Source organism: Gouania willdenowi, chromosome 13 (genome assembly GCF_900634775.1).
Source record: "Gouania willdenowi chromosome 13, fGouWil2.1, whole genome shotgun sequence".
NCBI lineage: Eukaryota > Metazoa > Chordata > Actinopteri > Blenniiformes > Gobiesocidae > Gouania > Gouania willdenowi.
This window is the reverse complement of record NC_041056.1, coordinates 27,297,682-27,317,613: the sequence shown is the minus strand read 5'-3', so window position 1 is coordinate 27,317,613 and position 19,932 is coordinate 27,297,682. Positions and strand designations below refer to the sequence as shown.

The following is a 19,932-nucleotide window of genomic DNA, read 5'->3' as shown; positions in this document are numbered from 1 at the left end:
ACCATAGTGGTGAATATTCTGAAAAAATTATTGAATAACTGGCAATGCTCCCTGAAGGCTTTCTGCAACATGCTTGGAAACATGCACAAATCTTGACCACCACAACACTAATATATATATATATATATATACAGTGTATATTATTATTATTATTATTATTTTTGTTTAATTTTTATTTTTTAATAGTGCATGAACTTTACATCACACATTTTTTTTAAACATCAACATCATAACTTTAATTGTCTGAGTTATTCTATGGAGGACCAAACCTGCCAAAATTGTAAATACTTAAATAAATGTATAAATAAATATTGGAATAAATATATACAATAATGAATAAATAAATGGGTGAATAAGTGAATAAAACGAAAAAAAAACTGTTAAATAAATAGAACATAAATAATTAAATGTCTTAAATTTATTTATACTTTTTTCAGGTTTGGTCCTCCATATTATTAAGTCTTTTCACTCCGGTTTGTCAAGCCCCGAGAATTTCAAACCTCAAGCTCCGCCTCCTTTTTCTTCTTCTACTGTTTCTCTGTGAGGTTGATTTAACCTGAGGTTGCACTACTGCCCTCTACTGGTTAGATTATTGAATTAGAACGGGAATAAACGGAAAATAAGCACAGATAGATGTCACTACATTACACCTACTATATCGTATGCACTTCAGAACGGGGCATTAGGTCATTAGCATAGGGCTTCTCCATCACAACGTGATTGTTTTTTAACCGATGAGAAGTCGTATCTGATTGGCTGCAGAGGGCACCACGTCCTCAACCAATCAGGAGCAGGTATGAGATGAAAACGAGCTGTCAGTGAAGACAGAGCAGTTGCAGTTAGTGAGCATTGTGAAGACAACTGTTTATGTGACTTTTAAAGCATCTGAGTGGAAAATGTCCCAATTTCTGTTCTCTGGAACTTCAGCTGCTGCAAGTAAGAAAGACTCAATGACAAACAGGGCTTTTATACTTTAGAGAGGGCCTTTAGACTGGAAAGTGTGTGTTATTACAGTGGTGTAGCAGCAAGTATTTATGTCTCCTCATAAAAATAGTTCCTGTATTTTATTCCTGAGATGGATAATTAAGCAATATCACACCAGAGGGAGTGCTGGTGTGCTGAAATATCAGCACTGGTGTAGATTTGATTGTTGTAAATATCTGTATCTATCTAATCCTTATTTTTAACAGTCTTTTACTTAATTACTGTATACACTTATTTAACGTTTATTCTTTCTAACGTTTATTCTTTTATTTGTGATTATTTCTTGAGTGGCTGTAACAAAAGTAATTTCCCCCTGGGATTAATGAAGGAATTCTGATTCTGATTCTGATCATCATACCAGTGCTGATATTTAACCCAACAGCACCACCTCAAGTGTGATATTAGCTGTTGCCAGGCAACACATAAACGTTTCCTAACTGACCGTTGACTAATGTCTGTATAAAGTCCCAGTGCTGTTGTTGATCTATATCAGCAATTACGTTTTCAATTACCCATGTTCAATTACAATTAAATTAAGATAACAGTGAGCAGTATTTTTTCCCAATCACAATTAAATTACAATTATTTTTTATCCTCAGAAAGTCAATTACAATTGTGTTTTCAATTACTAAAGTCCAATCACAATTACTGAGCTTGAAATAAATAACCTAATAACATTGAACCTACCTCTTGTGTTAGCTTTCTGTTAGCATCTCTTACGATAACAGGTCCTAAATCAGTTAAAACACACTAAAAATTAATTTCTATCATCTAATTTATTTCCTATCCATTGGTTACATTGTTAGGCTTCCTAATCAATGAAAATATAAGTTCTAATATTTTTGTCGTGGGCATCTGAGCCTTTTATGTGTCAGTGTACCCCTCAATTTTTATATTTTTTTAATGGTAAAATGTGGAAAAGCTGGATTTGAAAAATATTTTAATAATTGTTAACTACATATGTGTAAAACTGTGCATAAAACTGTAACATGGTTCTTTAATTTTTGTGTCAAATTATAATTGACAATTTTTATAGAATTTACATGGTAATTACAATTACAAAATAAAATTTTCTGAATTCAATTACAGTTTAATTACTCTTACAACAGCAACATAATTTTTCAAATGGGATCACAATTATAATTACTCCAAAATTGTGCTTAATTATCAATTACACGATTACAGTTTTAATTGACCCCAACCCTGATCAGCACTCATGGAATGTGGCGTCTCTTTTCCAATCAAATTACTAACTGTTGTATGAGTTGCATTGAGTCCCTTCCAGGTACCAAGTCCTGTTGGAAAATGAAATCTGCATCTTCATAAAGTTGGTCAGCAGCAGGAAGCATGAAGTGCTCTAAACTTCCTGGTAGACGGCTGCGTTGATCTTGGACCTAAGGAAACACAGTAGACCAACACCAGCACATGACATGGCACCTCAAACCATCACTGACTGTGGAAACCACAATACAATTATGGAGAAAATATGTTGTCCACTACAGACACATACACAGACTGAACTAGTCTATACTCACCCTCTGTTCTTTCTTTCTACTGCAGCAGCTGAACTTCAGGTTCTCCACAGCAGCACTGTGGATTACTCCATCCTGGAGTGTGTTGGTGAAGGCAACTTTGGGAAGGTGGTCAAGTGCCAGAACCTCAGCAACAATGAGACGGTGGCTGTAAAAATAATCAAGGAGGGCTTTGAAGAAGATCTTGAGCATGAGGTACTTGTTTGTACCTTCTATCATATTTGAGGGCTCAGGTTTTGCTACTTCTAAACTCTATGAAGAATATTTTTTGTTATTAATGTGTAATTACTTCAAGATAGCAATGTACATTTCAGGACTTCTGTTCTCTTCAATGCAATTTTGGGAATAAACATATCTATTTTTATTTATTCATAACCTAATATTCCATGTACATATCATATCAATATACATGTAAATGTAAAGCTGATTTACGCTTGTTTATATTGTACCTATTACTTTATATATTTATTCATATCTAATCCAACATTGAAAACAAACTTTGTTACCATTTGCACTTTTTTGATATTTGCAAAATAACAATATAAGATTATCTAAGACCTGTTGGAACCAGATGATGTATTTTAAATCGAATTGTGGATTTTTCTTCTTTTTTTCTTTTTTTTTTTTTTTTACAGATTTCCATGCTGAAGTTAATCAGTGTCCTTGATGCTGACCGCACAAATTTGCTCAAATTTTATGAGCATTTTGTGTACATGAACTACAACTGCCTGGTATTTGAGATTCTGGACGTCGACCTTTACACTCTAATGGAAAACCGAGAGTGGGAGTACCTGAGTCTGACTGAAATCCGTTCTATTGCTGAGCAGGTATGGCTTATAACATTTGTTGTGTGTGTGTGTGTGTGTGTGTGTGTGTGTGTGTGTGTGTGTGTGTGTGTGTGTGTGTGTGTGTGTGTGTGTGTGTGTGTGTGTGTGTGTGTGACCTTTTAACCACAAGTTAATGCAATATCATCCGACCAGCAGCAAAAAGGGGCGTTTTGGTTTGTAAGCGGGTACACCCCCTTTAAAGGCAGATACACCCCCTTCTTCTCATTCATTTTTGAATTATAACTTAACGTCTGGTCTTGATCGGTATTTCATCTGACCAGCAGCAAAAGGGTTAGGTTAGGGTTTTTAGGGTTACTTCTACTTCTACTTAGACTATGACGGAAGTCAAGTAGCGGAAATGATGTATTTTCAAACCCTTTCTTATTGGTTGGTGAAAGGCCAATCAGATTGGTGTAAAGCCTATACAGCAAACAGACAATGTTTATTCTAATCCTGTGTCTTCTGATCTTGTTTCTGCAGCTACTGGTGGCTTTAGATTCCCTGAAAGACCTTGGAATCATTCACACTGACATAAAACCTGACAATGTCATGGTGGTCCGTGGGAAGATCCAGCCATTGAAAGTCAAACTAATCGACTTTGGTCTGGCTATTACAACTTCCAGCATGGAGCCTGGCCTTGGCATTCAGCCTCTAGGATACAGGTAGGAGGATTTCTCCTCACATGGCTTAGCTGTGGTTATGACAAACCTGTATTGTATTGTATTGATTTGTTGGTCACAGATTCTCACTCTTAACTCGTGTCCTTGCTCCTCAGGGCTCCTGAAGTCTCCATTGGCCTTCCCTTCAGCGAGGCCATTGATGTGTGGGGCCTGGGTTGTTTGCTCACATTCCTCTACATTGGAGAAAACCTCTTGTCTGTGTCCTGCGATTATCAGATGATGAAGCGTGTTTCAGAGCTTCTTGGTCTACCAAAGGACGACCAGCTCCAGGCCGGGGTTCACACCCGGAGCTTCTTTTGTGAGGCTGAGGGAAGCCCAAAATGGCGATTGATGGTAAAACTGAAGTTTTTTTTTCGGCAAACCTGAGTTCACCAAAGTTTAACTTTACAATGAACTTCATGACACTCATCTTGTTTTCCCAGACACCAGAGGAATATGAAGCTGTGAACAACATCGTACCTGAGGAGGAACAATGTTTCGTTGAGTTCTCTTCTTTGGATGATCTGGTTAATGTAAGTTTTGAATTAACATTTTCTATTTAAACATTTGTTTTCTGTCAATTTAAAAAAAAGCAAGTTTTTAAGTTTAATAACTCTTAAAACATGGATGACAGAGATTACTGTTTAAATATTCTAGATCATTTATTTGGAAAATGCTATTCATGATGAATGAGAAATTTCCTTTAAACAAAATCTGATGTAAATTCATGCAGTGTCCAAATCTATTCACTGTCCTGTTAATAAGTCTTGACTGCCATGAAGCTTGTGAGATATCCTGACCATAAACTACTCACTGATATGCCTGATGTGTGAGCTTGTGTAATAACCAGTGTCTTGTATTAAAATGCAGGTTCATCCAGGAGAAGAAAGTGGTGAGGCTGAGGACAGAAAAGCCTTTGTCGACCTGCTGAAGCATCTCCTGCGCTTGGATGGAGATGAAAGGATCTCTCCCTGTCAGGCTCAGTTTCACCACTTCTTCACCACATCCCACCTCAACCAGCAGGAGACCAGCAGAGACTATCAACCCTCCTCACAGGTTGATAACACAACCTGCCCTGCATCTGGTGAAGAGTCTGTTCTGGATCAAGCCTGTGTGACAGAATCAAACGATGGTGACAGACTGAATTTGGCCGCTACATCCTGGGATATGTTCTATGTGACTCTGCCAGAAGAAGAACTTTCCCTCTCGTCAATCAGTTGTGATGCCTTGGTTGCAGAAGCTTCACATGATCTCCCTCCTGTAACTGATGTGGACCTGGTTTTTGTTCCCACTCCTCATACAAATGATCAAGTTCTGGATCAGTCTTCAAGTGGAGCAAAAAAACGTTCTTTGATGAAGAGGATTCGAAGGCTTTTCCGAAGAATCAAGACTTTTTTTGTTAAGAAGTGAATCCTTATACATGTAAAATCATATATGTTCAATAGTTGGCTTTAGATCATTTGGACTTTCACAGATATATTTGATATATTTTTTATATTAAACAAATAAACATGTAAATATTTATTCTTTTGTTCTTGTTCCATGTTTGTGTTGTAGTTTAAGAGCCTCTTAATTTTATATAATAAGTGACTTAAACTGGAGGTGATCAAAGAACAGGTGGAAAACGCTAGAACCTTGGTGTTCTGATTGACTCAGATTTGATCTAACTGCTTATTGTTAGATTAAATCAAAAACAGCCTTCCACCACCGCTGCAGTTGTATTTGCAGGTTTGTAAATTCTCTTTAAATTTTTGTTAAGAACTAATACTGAAACACACGCTAACACAAAACAATTCAGTCATAAAATTGTGACCAGTGACACCTGCAGAAGGGGCGGAGCCACGGTTGCCCTGACTTCCTGTTGTACTGGTCGCACTCCATCAATGTTGGGTGGAAATATGCCTGATCAGAATAAATGATAAACAAGAGCAAAACCTACACCAAGACCTAAATATCCTCTTTGTCAGATATTTGTCAGTTATCTGTATCAATGATCCTGATCATGGTACCATGATCATTCACACACTATTCCCATTAATAACCATACAGTAGGTCCAAATGTATGGGCATTAGGGCTGGGCGATATGGACCAGAACTCGTATCTCAATATTTTTTTCTCGAAATAACGAGACACAATATAAATCTTGATTTTTTTCAACTCAATAAAATCTTACCAAAAAGACCATTATAGGTTAAATTTGCTGCAAAATGCCACACAGGCATATTTATTACTAAACAGGTACACAATATGTGCCATTTTTGGCATTTTTCTTCTAGGAGAAGCTAACAAGCTAATGTTAGTCCGACAGCAACATCAGTGTAATATAACATGCTCTGTTAAAAGCATATTACTGCAGCGCTTCTCTCTCTCTCTATGTGCCACACACCTCCACAGCAGCAGCAACAACAACATGTCACTTACAGCAGCCACACGGAGGCTGCTGCGCACACATGAACAACACATGCACTACAGAGTTCTACTGTAACAATTACAAATCAGACAATGTAAATCAAGCAGCAGTAATTACCTTTCAAGCAGGAAAGTCACCAATTCCATCTTCTACTCTTCCAGACCATACACTGACGCGCTCCAGCCCCGGGAAAGGGGCAGGAACTGTGAGCAACAGCTGTCAAAACAGCTGATCAAACACAATCCTGGCTCTGATTGGTTCTTTTTGCTCGGTCGCGGTGCATTTTGCCAAAGGCTGCAGGAGCAGCAGGGGGAACGCAATGAGCCTGTTTTTTTTACACAAACTACTAGTTTCGTGTAAAGCTGTCCTTACATACTGTAGTGACAGCTTTAGCAAATATGACAAAAAGTCACTTTTATAAGAGTTGCAGACTGCACCTTTAAGCCTGTGACGTCATCCACAGGGTTATGGAAAAGTGGATAGGAAAAGAGATAAAAGGGTCTATTCGGATGCATCCTGCATCTCAGTGAGTGATGAAAGGGAGTGAGATATTTCGGGATCACTCCAAAAGGACAAAGTCGAAAGAGCAGTATTGATTGGTGTACGGGCTGCACATCAGCTGAGGGAATGTGTAAACAACTTCCCATGATTCACTGCTGCACATTAGAATCAATGCACTCGGAGCTCTTCTTCTCTCCTTAATGGCGTCTATACGAAACAGCAGAGTGGGAACTGTCGCACCCTGTGGCCACAGATTTTTTTGGTTCACGGTTTTATTTATCATCTGTCAGTAAACAAAAGAGGTTTACATTGACTTTTTAAAAAAGTTTTACTGATTGCTAGATCAACCCAAATCAGTACAAGTTGACATTTTGACTGAAAAAGCTGCTAAATGATCCTGAATGCTTCACCTCCCATGGAACTCAATGGACTAAAAGGGGCTTATCACGTCACCAATGACGTCATTTCAACATGGCGGAGCACGGGATAAATTGCATTTAAAATGAATACCATACTTACAGTGGGTGTGACATTTTCAACACAACAGATATGTAGAAAATAAAATCACATAATTCTTAAAAAGAAATTAAATTATGTATATATATATATATATATATATATATATAAAAATGAATGCTTCTCCATTTGTCTTAGAAAAATGTCGAAACATTCTTTGGGATTATTTTATTTCATTCTTTCATTTCTTAGTATTCTGATCATTTATTTTCATGATAATTGTTGCCTTACCTTCATCGTGTATATTCATAAAATAACAAGAGCGCCATAACACATTATGTCCATACCAGTAGGTGGCGGAAATGTACCAATTCGTTGTTTACCATCCGCCATAAAACCCTAACGAAGATTATATTATAGTATTTAAGGTTGGTTACGTTTTTTTGTTTTGTTTTGTTTGTTTTTTTTTTTGCTATCGTTTAATACTGTATTTGTTAATTAATTAAATATCAATTAAGTGATATACAGTAATCCTTGCAGTAACTCATGCTACACACTCCGGTATAGTAGATGGCGGTATGCACCTAAAAGTCATGGTTGCAACCTGCCATTAAACTAAAAGAAGAAGAAAAAGAAGTCATGTGTCAAAATCGACCAATGAGAAGCGAGAATGGTGGAGTTTGCGGAAGTCTCTCCAGTGGGAAATATTGTTTTCTTTTCCGATGACTTTAGACGTTAATGTTCTTTGAATCAAATGTGAACCTAAGGTTTGTATTTTTCAATGTGAATTTGTTGAGGGGGAACAAAAAATACACATCTCGTTAAAAATGGCCAAGTCAACACGATGGAGTGTGGAAGAGAACAATCCCGAACATCTGCCCATCTGTCAGCATAAAGACGAACTGGTACAGGCGGTTAAAACCAGTCCTTTTCTGGTTGTTACTGGAGAGACTGGCAGCGGAAAAACAACACAGCTTCCCCAGTACCTGTGTGAAGCAGGTAAAGTCATTTTACACTTTAACTGAACTGGGTGAACTATCTAATATAGTGCACAACGTGATTGTAATCTTTGCTGTGAAGTATCTATACTATGCATGGTTGGAATGTATCATTTTAATATACTGGATTAACGTTTGTGGCACACCTGTGTGTTAATGGCACATAAGAGGAAAACCAGTGGTTGATTTGACAGTAGTGGGAACTGCCACAGTGTGTGTGTGTGTGTGTGCGTGCGTGCGTGCGTGCGTGCCCGCGCGTATTTGAGATGCACCTAAATTAAAATGATTTGTCGAAAATGAGAAAACCGAAATAAATATGTCAATTATTATTCCCATTGCATTTATGGCTCTGAATGTGTACTAAACCTCACTAAAATTAAAACATTGCAATTTTTTGAATTAATTTTAATTCTTGAAAGAATGAATCAGTTAAAAAAAAATTTCAGCACTGACATTCCAACAATGCACAGCATAATATGAAATAAAAAAAAGTAAAATGTGTAACTTGACCCCGATCATCCATTAAATAATATTCCACAGGTCTATAACTGACTGGGCTGCTGAAAGAGAGTCACATTAAATATGCTGACAGACTCTGAAATTGGATTCAAACTGCTGATGTGGTGTGGGTCCGTGTTAAGGGAGGACTACACGTAACTACAGTGTTGGCGTGAAACAGAAACATAAAGGCAGTGGCTAACGTACGGCTGCTGTATCAATATACCGACATTCTATCGTATCTATCAATATACAACATTCTATTGTATCATTCTGTTTGTACGGATAATGTGCCAATAGCACCGGGGTTTGTCCGTATGGCAACCATACGAATAGACGCTTTCAACATTAAACACACTTACTTGCTCCATCAACTCTGCTTAGAAGACGCTTTATCGCTCAGATGTATTGAAAAACTGCCGCTCCATCAGTCCGTGAACCCGTTTCCAGACAAGCACGTGAGCTGACCGCTGTGTTTCCTCACGTCATCACAACATCATGTTTTGTTCGGCTTTTATCGGTGAGAAAAGTGTTTCGGGTAATTTCTGGCCGAAAGTCTTCAGTGCATCATAAATATGTTTGTTTGTTTGTGTGTTTATATTTAGCATGCACTTGTCACATGACTCTTTCCTTGCGTTCAAAGGTTTCTGCAAAGATGGTAAGATTGGGATCACCCAACCCCGCCGGGTTGCTGCCATCACAGTGGCTCAGAGGGTTGCCCAGGAGATGCAGTGCACCCTGGGTAAGGAAGTCGGCTATCAAGTACGCTTTGATGATTGCACATCACAGGTAAGTGACGTGTGAGAAGTAAATGCACATTGGTCTGCTTTCACGTTTCGCTGACATGTGTATGTTTGTCTCTGAGCCAGGACACTCTGGTGAAGTACATGACAGACGGCTGTCTGCTCAGAGAGATCTTATCAGATTCCAGTCTTTCTCAGTACAGCGTGGTAATCCTGGATGAAGTTCATGAACGTAGCCTCAACACAGTGAGTCAACACGTCTGATCAAAACATCAAGATTCTCAAAGCAAAAGTACTGGGTTCAATATTTAAACTTCAAACTCGCTTTCATGTACGTCATTTTACATTTAGTAAAAGAACACAGAGTGCTGAGCAAGTGAAAAAAGGTGTTGAATGCAGTAAACACTAGGGCTGTAGTCAACCAAGGAAATGGTTGGTCGACCAAGACTATGGCACACGTAGAGATTAGTCCACCAAAAAAAAAAGGAGAACGAATGAGCAGGTGCAGAGGAGGACGAGGAGATAGAAATACTCTGTTTTGGCATTTTGTGGTGCCGATTTGCTTTTAAACACAGACCATTTATGATATGAACCTTATTCAAGCTTTGACCAGAACCCGACAAAGCTAAACTGAAACTTTCAGGTCCGACAGACATTAGGTATTTATATCCGTGACCGACCTGAAACAACAATTAAAACCTATTTTTTCCTCATACAAATGACATATGTACGTTAGTTTTAGTGGTAAGCCTGCTGTTATTAATAAACAATTGTTAATTTCAACATCAGATCAGCGCACAGGGAAACAAACGCCTCGCTGCGCCAGAGACAGCAGTGGATCTATTTACATAATCCACGTATCAAATATAAGGATAATCCATGTTCTTGTGCAGAAAAAGGATTGATTCAATAATGGATGCTTGTGTTTCAAGCCTGTCTTAATTTGTTCCCTCTCTGCTCTGAGGACAACACACTGCACACTGACAGCTGAAGCGCAACATTTAAAAAAAAAAAAAAAAGTTTGCAGTGCAGCTCGCACTTACACAGCTGTTGCTGGACATAGAATTATGTTTAGGCATTAAATTAATTATATTTGACATTTAATCCTCATCACCTATATAAGTGCATTGCATTTTTTTTAAACGGTATTGAAACTGATACTATTGCTGGTCGACCAATGAAAATCTTGGTCGACCATGACGGCATTGACCAATTAGTCGACTAAACGACCAAAGTTGGCAGCCCAACACATTTGGATTAGAAAAAAATAAGAAGAACTAAGACTTTTGTTTCAAAGTGATTAAAGTTTTTTTTAGATGGGCACCATCTAAAAATTTATAGTGTTTTTTTTACAATATTTAATAAGTCAACTTGTGCCACTTTTTTCTGAGTTTCTTCATGATATAGGAAATATAATCCCTGAATTATCTGTTTTTGATGTAGCCAAACAACTGATCTTAATCTTTGGAGCAGTGCTTCTCAAACAGAGGTACACATTGCAGCCGGTCATGCTGTGCGATATAACGATATATATTGTTGTGTGACATAAAAATGTCTATCGTACGATATAACCCACTATTGTTTATATCACATATCTAATGTGTGTGACCTTGGTCCCACTCTGTTGCTAAAATATCATGAAGCAGGTGAAACGCTGCTTTTTTCAGCCAGATTGGGTCCCCCGGCGCGACCAGAATCATCAATCAGTCTGGTTACAAACTGTGTCACTACAGCCAATATGACTCTTCCAAGCAAAATAGCTGCAAACGTATCTCACAAATGGAAGCGGTAATTTATCTCCTGCTTCTCTAGAAGGACTTTTAAAGAATATAACCTAACCAAACCTCTACTATCATATATGATCTTTGATGGAGCATGTAAAATTCACTACAGGTACGGTTTAAAATGATTGCAGTGGCCTTTATTGTTGGTTAGTACATTTTTTTATAAGCAAGTGCAACACAAAGTTTATCATAACCACATTAAAAACATGCCTGTAGCTTTTGTTATTGTACTGTTACTGACGCATGCTTCCAAAACTAAGGGTCTGTCCTATGACTGATTCATTTTATAGGAGTCACAATAATGGGAATCTTACTCAATATTATAGGAAACGAAACGATGAAGTTATCAATAAAGGAGTTTAAACACACAATTGATATGTTAAAGAATCACAAATTAATGTAATTTCACTCTCATGGTATGGTGCATGTGCTGTGAAAATTTAGTTTAGTTTAGTTTTATTTCAAGCACACAATGAAAAAGTGTACATTATGTACAACATAAGACAATAACCCAAAGAACATTGATAGTCAAACACAGAAAATTCACCGCTGCCCCCCTTTCCAAAGTCTTAATACAATAGCTTATTTCTTTTGCTTTTATCCAGTTTCTTACGTAACACAAGCACATATATCTTCATACATTTAAACAATATGTTAGCAACAAAAGTTCCAGCTAAACCAACTCATTTTCCTTTATTATTATAACGTTCAAAAATAATTTTGTTAAATCTTTTTCTGAATTACTTATATTTGGACATTCCTTGAGCTGCTCCTTTAAGCTATTATAATGCAATATGATATGCAGTTATAAGAGTGCTGACTAAACCATTTTCTCATGTACTTTACATTAAGTGGGTTTGTAATTGATTTATTTATTTTTTTAACTCTAATGTCTTTTATTATGAGAGGCTATGAAAAGTACTATAAAATATAAATACGTTTGATTCCAATTCAAATTCTCTACGTACATTTTGAAATTATATTGAATTGAATTATATTGATAGGATATTGAATACAATATCGTAACCGTTTCAATATTATCAATACAGTTTAAGAGATACTTCTTTCCAACCCACTCTTTTGCTCTCTGTGTTTACCACAGGACATTCTCTTGGGTTTGATCAAGAAAATCTTCTCCGGCTCTTCAAAGATCACCAGAGGACGCTCCTCTCCACTGAAAGTGGTGGTGATGTCGGCCACTCTGGAAACGGATAAACTTTCAGCTTTTTTCAGCGACTGTCCCGTGTTCACTATACCTGGGAGGTTGTTCCCTGTTTGCTGCTCGTTCGGTTCAGCTGTTGGACCCAAAGACACCGAAAGCATCGGCTATGTCAAAGAGGTGCTGGGTTCTTATTTTTTCTGTAATCATCCAGCTGGACTTTTGAGTAATGCCTTTTGTTGTTTTTGTTATGCTTAATGCAGTTTTTTTTTTCTTCATCCCAGGTTGTAAAAGTTGCCTTAGATATTCACGGTAGTGAACCAGCTGGGGACATCTTGGTATTTTTGACAGGTAAGTAATGATATGAATCATGAATTAAAGAGACTTTTTTGTTTGTTGTTTTAAAAAGCTGAAATAATTATTTTTTATATATATTTGTTTAGGTCAGACAGAGATCGAACGTGCATGTGATTTGTTATTTGAAAAAGCAGAGTGCATCGACTACCGCTTCGATGTTCAGGATCAAACAGTGGATGGTATTCTTATTTTGCCTCTTTATGGATCCATGCCCACAGGTAAATGTGTCTAACAGCTGGTTGGAGCAGCTGTTGTTTATTCTCCTCAGCTTTTTAGTGTCAGCTTCATGGGAAATAGCTAATCAGTGCACATGTGTTCATTGTAGATCAGCAGAGACAGATTTTCCAGCCACCACCTCCAGGAATAAGGAAATGTGTGGTAGCTACAAACATCGCTGCTACATCTCTCACCATCAATGGCATCAAGTGAGTATGGCCTATAGAGATGCTTTAGGCCACATGTGTCAAACTCAAGGCCCGGGGGCCAAATCTGGCCCTTTAGTGCACACTCAAGAAAGTAAACCATGAGAAACCATGAATCATTGTGTTAACTACCAACTAATTCAGTTGGAGATATCTCAGCTAGATATCTCCAAAATAATTCACTAATTCAATGAAACTCCACAATATCAGAAGGGCTCACATTTTTCCGATGCTTATATCACGTGATTGCAGCCATTTTTAATCTCAAACTGTTAGAAGAACAAATTTCTTAAGATTATTCCACAAAATTTCGGCAAATTACATCTGATAAAATGCAAAGTGACAATCCCAGTGGGACTGATAAGTGCAAACTTGAGCACAATAATGTTCAAATTACTGATTTCCCCACCTAAAATCTGTGGCCCACTTAAGATAAACTGGTCCGTATTTGGCCCCTGAACCAAAAATAGTTTGACACCCCTGCTTTAGAGCATCAAATTCCGCAGGTGAAAGTAAATCTGACAGAAAAAACATGAATTATTGTGTAAATTATCAAATAATCCAGTTTTACATATGTTAAATTCACCAATTTAATGAAATTTCACAGTATTTTTAGGGGCTTGCATTTTTCCATTGTTTATATCACATGAATGCAGTCGAATTTGATTGCAAATTGTGGAAAGAACTCTCATTTTTGCCACAAATCTAGCAATTTCTCACAAACAATTCCACAAATGTATTCTAAATTACAAAAATTGGTAACAAAATCAAGCATTTTTGAAGTGTATTGAACTGATATTAAAAACTAGGGCACAGTGATGTTAAAATTTGTCTTTGTCCCTCCCCCCGCTATAGGCCATCTCATGGATTTCCTCATAAAAATGACCAAATGTGTTCTCCATAGGTACATCGTAGACAGTGGATTTGTGAAGCAGTTGAACCATAATTCCAGGGTGGGCATGGACATCTTGGAGGTTGTTCCAATTTCACAGTGAGTGTAATTACTGCGTCCTTGTTTCAGGGATTTGCTCGCTGACCTCCCTGCTGTGAAGGAAGTTTGCCAACAGTGATTAGGATTGGATTTTTTTTTCTCTTTTTTTTTTTTTCATTAGGAGCGAGGCTCAGCAGAGAGCAGGCCGAGCTGGAAGAACGTCAATCGGGAAATGCTTTAGAATCTACAATAAGGAATTCTGGGAAAAGTGCATGCCTGAGTACACAATTCCAGAAATCCAGAGGACAAGTTTGACTGCAGTGATACTTACACTGAAGTGCTTGGGCGTGCACGATGTGATTAGGTACATTTCAAAGTCACATATTTGATTTTTTTGATAGATTTTTACCTCCCCACTGCTTCATAATATTCCTATTTATTCATTGATGATGGTATAATACATTTCCCTTATTTAAGGTTTCCTTATCTAGACTGTCCAGAGGAGAGATTTATTCTAGAAGCACTGAAGCAGCTCTATCAGTATGATGCCATTGATAGGTAAGATTTTCATTTCCAATACACAAATAATAGAAAACAGTGCTGCAACGTCTTTACACCATCATTGCTCTAATGTAGGAGAGGTAAAGTGACCCATCTTGGCGAGCTGATGGTGGAGTTCCCCCTCCACCCGAGCCTTACCAGAGCCGTGCTCAAAGCTGCTGCTCTGGGCTGTCAGGACCTGCTTCTCCCACTGGCTGCCATGTTGTCTGTGGAGAACATTTTCATCCGACCAGGTCTGCTATTCAGCGACTGTAGTGAGCTATAAGTGTTGGGAGAAAACCTGCTGTTGAATGTCTGGTGTTTGATCCAAATATTAGTAAGGTCTCAAATATGGCCTCTTAATGCACAATTTAGATATTTTATACAAATCTGATTTTTTTGTGTGATCGTTCATATTACATATTAAATTCATCTTCAATTAATTTGGAGTGTGAAAGGAATGCGACCCTGAAGTGACCCGCATGCGCAGAAGAGGTCCTAAGGTGTTGACGGAAGTAAAATAAACAAATCATAATCTCTTGTCATTTATTACTGTTAACTAATAAAATGGTATTGTATAAAAGCAGTATCATACTTGAGGTCGTCCTGTTGTGCTGAAATATCAGCACTGGTGTGATTATCTACGGCACCCGGCCCCAGTGCTGATATTTCAGCAGAACAGCACTCACTCTCGTGTGATATTGCTTAAATGTTTGTAAAAAAGAAAATTGTGAAAAACACTTATTTCTTCTGTGAGCAGGTCAGCCTGAGAAGCAGAAGGAAGCTGATGAGAAGCACAGCGCACTTGCTGCAAAGACTGGCAGTATGAATGACTTTGCCAGGCTGCTGAGCGTCTTTCAGCTTTGTAAATCCAGGTAAAGAGCAAAAGTGATCTGTGTTTTAAATCAGTAGTTCTCAACCTTTTCATCCCACAACCCTCAAAATAAAGGTTCCAGAGACCGGGAACCCCCACTATACCTGAAGGTGGTTGAACACTGACATGAACATTGAAGAACAGTCATGTTGAGACAGGGCCATCTATAAGGGGGATTAAAGGGGAGAGCTTTTTGGGACCCATCCATAAAGTCAGCAAAATGATGGTCCATTGTTCTATGAATCTGTGATAACCACATTTATTGATTTATCTGAATAATATCCACTATTATCCAGAAAACATATTTTTTGCTCCCCTAGTGTATATAGTCATCGTAAAAATGTAAATTCTTATTTTTATTAGAAATAAAATGGGCTAAAAATTACCAAAAAATTATGGAATAGATGGTGAAATGGGATTTTCAAAACCACAGAAATTGCTTAAAAGTTTAAAATTAGAGTGGCCAAAAACCAAGAGAAAAGTGGTAAAAAGGGTTCAAAGTGTCATTATTGGCTTAAAAGTGGTAGGAATGGGGGGAAGGGGGTTCAGGTAATGTATTTTCAGTTGTAGGAACAATTAGTTTAAACTAGTGTAAAATAATGAACATGACAAATCGTGCATGCGGTTAAATTGGTAAAAAATATGCATAAAATATGGTGAAAAGAGGTTAAAAGTGACAATAATGGGTCAACATATGCAACGTTAGATGGGAAATGTTGTGTAAAGGGTTTAAAAGTGCCGGAAATGTCTTGACAGTGAAAAAAAAATGTGCAGAAAAGGCACTAAAATTTGATGGAAAAGTGGCAAAAATAAAAGTAGTGTTGCAAAAATGCATTAAAAGGAGCAAAAATATAGCAAGAAAAAGTGAAGAAAATAGGTAAAAATATGGCAAGTTTGGTGTAGTTGCATGAAAAGGGTGAAAATAAACAAAAATGGGCTTTAATTATAAAAAATATATATATTGTTAGTTTCTTAAAGGCATCTGGGGACCCCCACCTAGTGTCTCGCGACCCAAAATGGGGTCCCGACTCAAAGATTGAGAACAACTGCTCTAAATAATAGTACAACTCAACAGCTTTTATCAGTATTTTCCACCTAAAATGTCCAAAAGGTGAATCCTCCTTTGTTCTTTTTTTGCAGTGACAGACCTTCAGCTTGGTGTAAGGAGAACTGGATCCACTGGAGGGCGCTAAAATCAGCTTTTAGCATCGAGACCCAGCTGCGAGAGATTCTCCTCCGCCTCCAGCAGGTGCAGCGTTTTATGCTCAGCCTCTAAAGAATGCGGTTTGTCCACAAAGCGATTATTCCATTCTAAGTGTGGCTTATCTCTGTTTGTATCTCTGTGACTTTCAGAAAAAAGACTTTCCCGTTGAAACCTTTGATGGTAACAAAAGTGAGCTCTTCAGAAGATGCCTGTGCACAGGGTACTTCACTAATGTTGCCAGAAGGTACTACAAACCCCATGTTACATCAAGTTTTCTTTAGAAAGAAATGCTATTCTGTTTTTAAAATTTTTGTGAACTTTGCAGGTCTATTGGAAAGGTGTTTTGCACCATGGACAGCCATGGCTCAATGGTTCACATTCATCCGTCCTCATCAGTAAGCAACAGTGTTAAGTGTAAAACATTACTTCAAACCTCATTTTATCTTAAATCTTCATTTCTCTCCTTAATCCGTCTTCAAGCTTTTTGATCAGGAGGCAGAGCTGAACTGGGTCATCTTCCATGATGTACTGGTGACTTCCCGTGTCTACATCAGGACAGTCTGTCCTATTCGATACGAGTGGGTGAAGGATTTACTGCCCAAACTTCATGAAGTCGACGTCTACGAGCTGAGCAGCGTTGCTAGGGAGGAAGTTACCGAGGAGGAAGTGAAAAGATGGGAAACCAAAGAAGCTGCCAAAAGACCACCAGGTTTTTCCAAAGTCATTTATTTCAGAATTGTTGGTAATGCGTGTAAATTAAAACATTGATTACAAAAGATTTCTGTGTAGGTGAAAAATTACGGTCTATTACACTTTTCCTGCGCTTGCCTGTCATTGTTTTTTTGCTAAGCTAACTAGCGCATTAATTTCTTATTACCGTAAGTGTATCCCTCATAGATCAATGAAATCAAACATCATTTAGTTTGAAAAGAAAGGAAAGGGTTGATATTGAAACTTGAAAGTTTGTTTTTATCTTTACCCTAGACACACAGTTTGTTGACATTGTCGTACATTGCATTATGGGATGTGGAGTCCCATAAACGGATGCATAGAAGTGTTTTTTCTTCATTCTTACTGGGATTTATTGTGTCTTTGCCAGACAATGAGGACAGTGATTCTCTTGACACCATTTTTGTTGTAGTTTGTTCCCGGTACTCCCCGTGATATCATAACCTGGCAAGAGCCAGATTGATGTGTATCCCTCCCTCTAACTCGAGTTGTCCACATCAATCTGGGTCTGTGTCTGGCAAGTCCTTTCGGAACCAGGGAGGGACATGAACAGAATGCTTGAAGCTGATTGGGCAAAGCGCCTGTCCACCATGATTTGTTTTAGCCAATCACACGGTAACAAATGATTGTCGTCATCGCAGAGACGCTGCTACAGCAACAACAAGGCTCCGCTTTGCCATCTTTACCGTCCAAAAATGCACAAAGCGCCTCTCGCTGTTGCTCTTTCAAAAAGTAAATGCTGTATTCTTCTAAAACTGAGTTTATAGCAGCTTCCACACGTTCATCCACGTATCGACATCTTTCTGTTTTGATTTGGAGCTATGCTAATAGCTGTAGCCCAGCTAGTTCCTCTCCCCGCAACTGCGCATGCGCCAGTTTTGCTTCGGCGCTTCTGACTCCGTCACACCCGGATATCCCACCCTTAACCACAACGCTGCCTCATGATTGGTTCTAGCCGTTTCGGTCGGATTTGAAAGGCAAAGGAGGGAACAGTACAAGATGGATTCTGGTGTTTCAGAACACCAGCAGAATCCATTTAGCAGGCAAGGTTAGTGATAATCAGAATGAAGTTAAAAAAAAAAAAAAAAAACACCAGTTTTTATTGCAAGATTTTGATTTTGCACATTTCCAAAGGGTGATGGAAATATAGCTTCTGTCTCCTGTAGTGGAAAAGACACTACCTTTGGAAAAATGTATCAGAGATGGAAAGATATGCTTGCTCAAAATACAAACACAATTGTTCAAATAATGTACATAATATACAAATATTTTAAATGCCATGAAACAGTGACTGTACAAAATGTATATTCAATCATTTGTTGTTTTTTTTAAGAATACTAGTATAAGTTTTCAGTGAAATGGTCCCAAACATTTGAGACTTTAGGTTGGTTCTTCTTCTGTTGCACATTTGTTTTTCCACAAATGGTGAAGCGACACTGCACCCAGCGGTTAATATATGGTACTGCAGCAAAAATGAGGCAGAAAGCAGCTGCCAGCCTGATGTTATCATCAATTTACAACATTAAACAATGTGTCGATGCAAATTTTTGTTGTCAACATTATCAATTATGTTACTAATAATTTTTGCATGATCAAGAATTCTTCCTTTTGTTACTTTGGGTTCGAATCCAGCTTCTGTCATATATATTTTTTTTCATTTTAATATATTTAACATGCCAAATTCCACCTTTAAAATACATAAACGTAAAAATAAATAAATAACCATTTTACGTTATTTCCTTGTTTAGGGTTAGAGCTAAAATAAAAGGATTAGCGGGGTAGCCAAAGAATTAATATGAGCTAAAATAAAACTGATGGTACTTTAAGTCACGTGGTGCACCTTTCACGTCACCAAAACTGGCCAATGAGGGGTGTTCCGTACGGATAGACAGCCAGTTTATTCATACGTTTCTGTATGAAAAACCACGGCCTATATTTTACCTGTTATGCACACACATGAAAAAAAAAAAAAAAAAACCATTAGGCTTTTAAGTGAAATATGTTTCTAAAACTTTAAGTTCTGTTTTCCAGATGTCTGTGTTGAGGATGCCATGAAGAAGCTGGAGAAGAGGAACAATGAAACATCTGTGAGCGACGCACGAGCTCGATACCTTCAGCGAAAGCAACAGAGGAACCTCAGCAAATCAAATTGACCTGAAGTAATATGTTTGGATATTAGTGTTTTATATACTTGTTTTATTACTGTTGACATGGCTTTGGAGCTGTGAGGAATAAAGCTTGTTTTTTGTTTTTGATCTCATTGTTGGTGTCTTTTGTTGTCTTGTCTCTTTGTTCCTGGTGCTGCTGGTTGGTTGGTTGGTTG

The 19,932-nt window shown here is 37.8% G+C and overlaps 2 protein-coding genes across 2 annotated transcripts; both read left to right on the top strand.

Moving 5' to 3' along the window:
- The first annotated feature begins 609 nt into the window (after positions 1-609).
- On the top strand, positions 610-5,412 carry LOC114474681 (homeodomain-interacting protein kinase 1-like). Its single transcript, XM_028465120.1, has 7 exons — positions 610-936; positions 2,545-2,711; positions 3,152-3,343; positions 3,824-4,005; positions 4,119-4,356; positions 4,446-4,535; positions 4,873-5,412. The coding sequence occupies exons 1-7, from the start codon at positions 897-899 to the stop codon at positions 5,410-5,412; spliced, it is 1,449 nt and encodes a 482-aa protein (XP_028320921.1). The 5' UTR covers positions 610-896.
- A 2,614-nt stretch (positions 5,413-8,026) lies between these two features.
- dhx40 (DEAH (Asp-Glu-Ala-His) box polypeptide 40) lies at positions 8,027-19,864 on the top strand. Its single transcript, XM_028464366.1, has 17 exons — positions 8,027-8,369; positions 9,510-9,655; positions 9,736-9,855; positions 12,496-12,732; positions 12,837-12,903; positions 12,996-13,127; positions 13,235-13,334; positions 14,236-14,322; positions 14,444-14,626; positions 14,740-14,820; positions 14,899-15,056; positions 15,563-15,677; positions 16,817-16,925; positions 17,030-17,124; positions 17,206-17,275; positions 17,361-17,589; positions 19,641-19,864. Exons 1-17 carry the CDS (start codon positions 8,198-8,200, stop codon positions 19,760-19,762), a joined length of 2,223 nt encoding a protein of 740 aa, XP_028320167.1. The 5' UTR covers positions 8,027-8,197; the 3' UTR covers positions 19,763-19,864.
- Positions 19,865-19,932: the final 68 nt, after the last annotated feature.

Excerpts from the sequence above, each read along its gene's own strand:
- dhx40 (XM_028464366.1), top strand. The coding sequence starts at position 8,198 with ATGGCCAAGTCAACACGATGGAGTGTGGAAGAGAACAATCCCGAACAT. Across the intron at positions 12,904-12,995 it reads CATCTTGGTATTTTTGACAG|GTCAGACAGAGATCGAACGT; the intron begins GTAAGTAATGAT and ends ATATTTGTTTAG. Across the intron at positions 13,128-13,234 it reads TTATGGATCCATGCCCACAG|ATCAGCAGAGACAGATTTTC; the intron begins GTAAATGTGTCT and ends TGTTCATTGTAG.
- LOC114474681 (XM_028465120.1), top strand. The coding sequence starts at position 897 with ATGTCCCAATTTCTGTTCTCTGGAACTTCAGCTGCTGCAA. Across the intron at positions 3,344-3,823 it reads TCCGTTCTATTGCTGAGCAG|CTACTGGTGGCTTTAGATTC; the intron begins GTATGGCTTATA and ends TTGTTTCTGCAG. Across the intron at positions 4,536-4,872 it reads CTTTGGATGATCTGGTTAAT|GTTCATCCAGGAGAAGAAAG; the intron begins GTAAGTTTTGAA and ends ATTAAAATGCAG.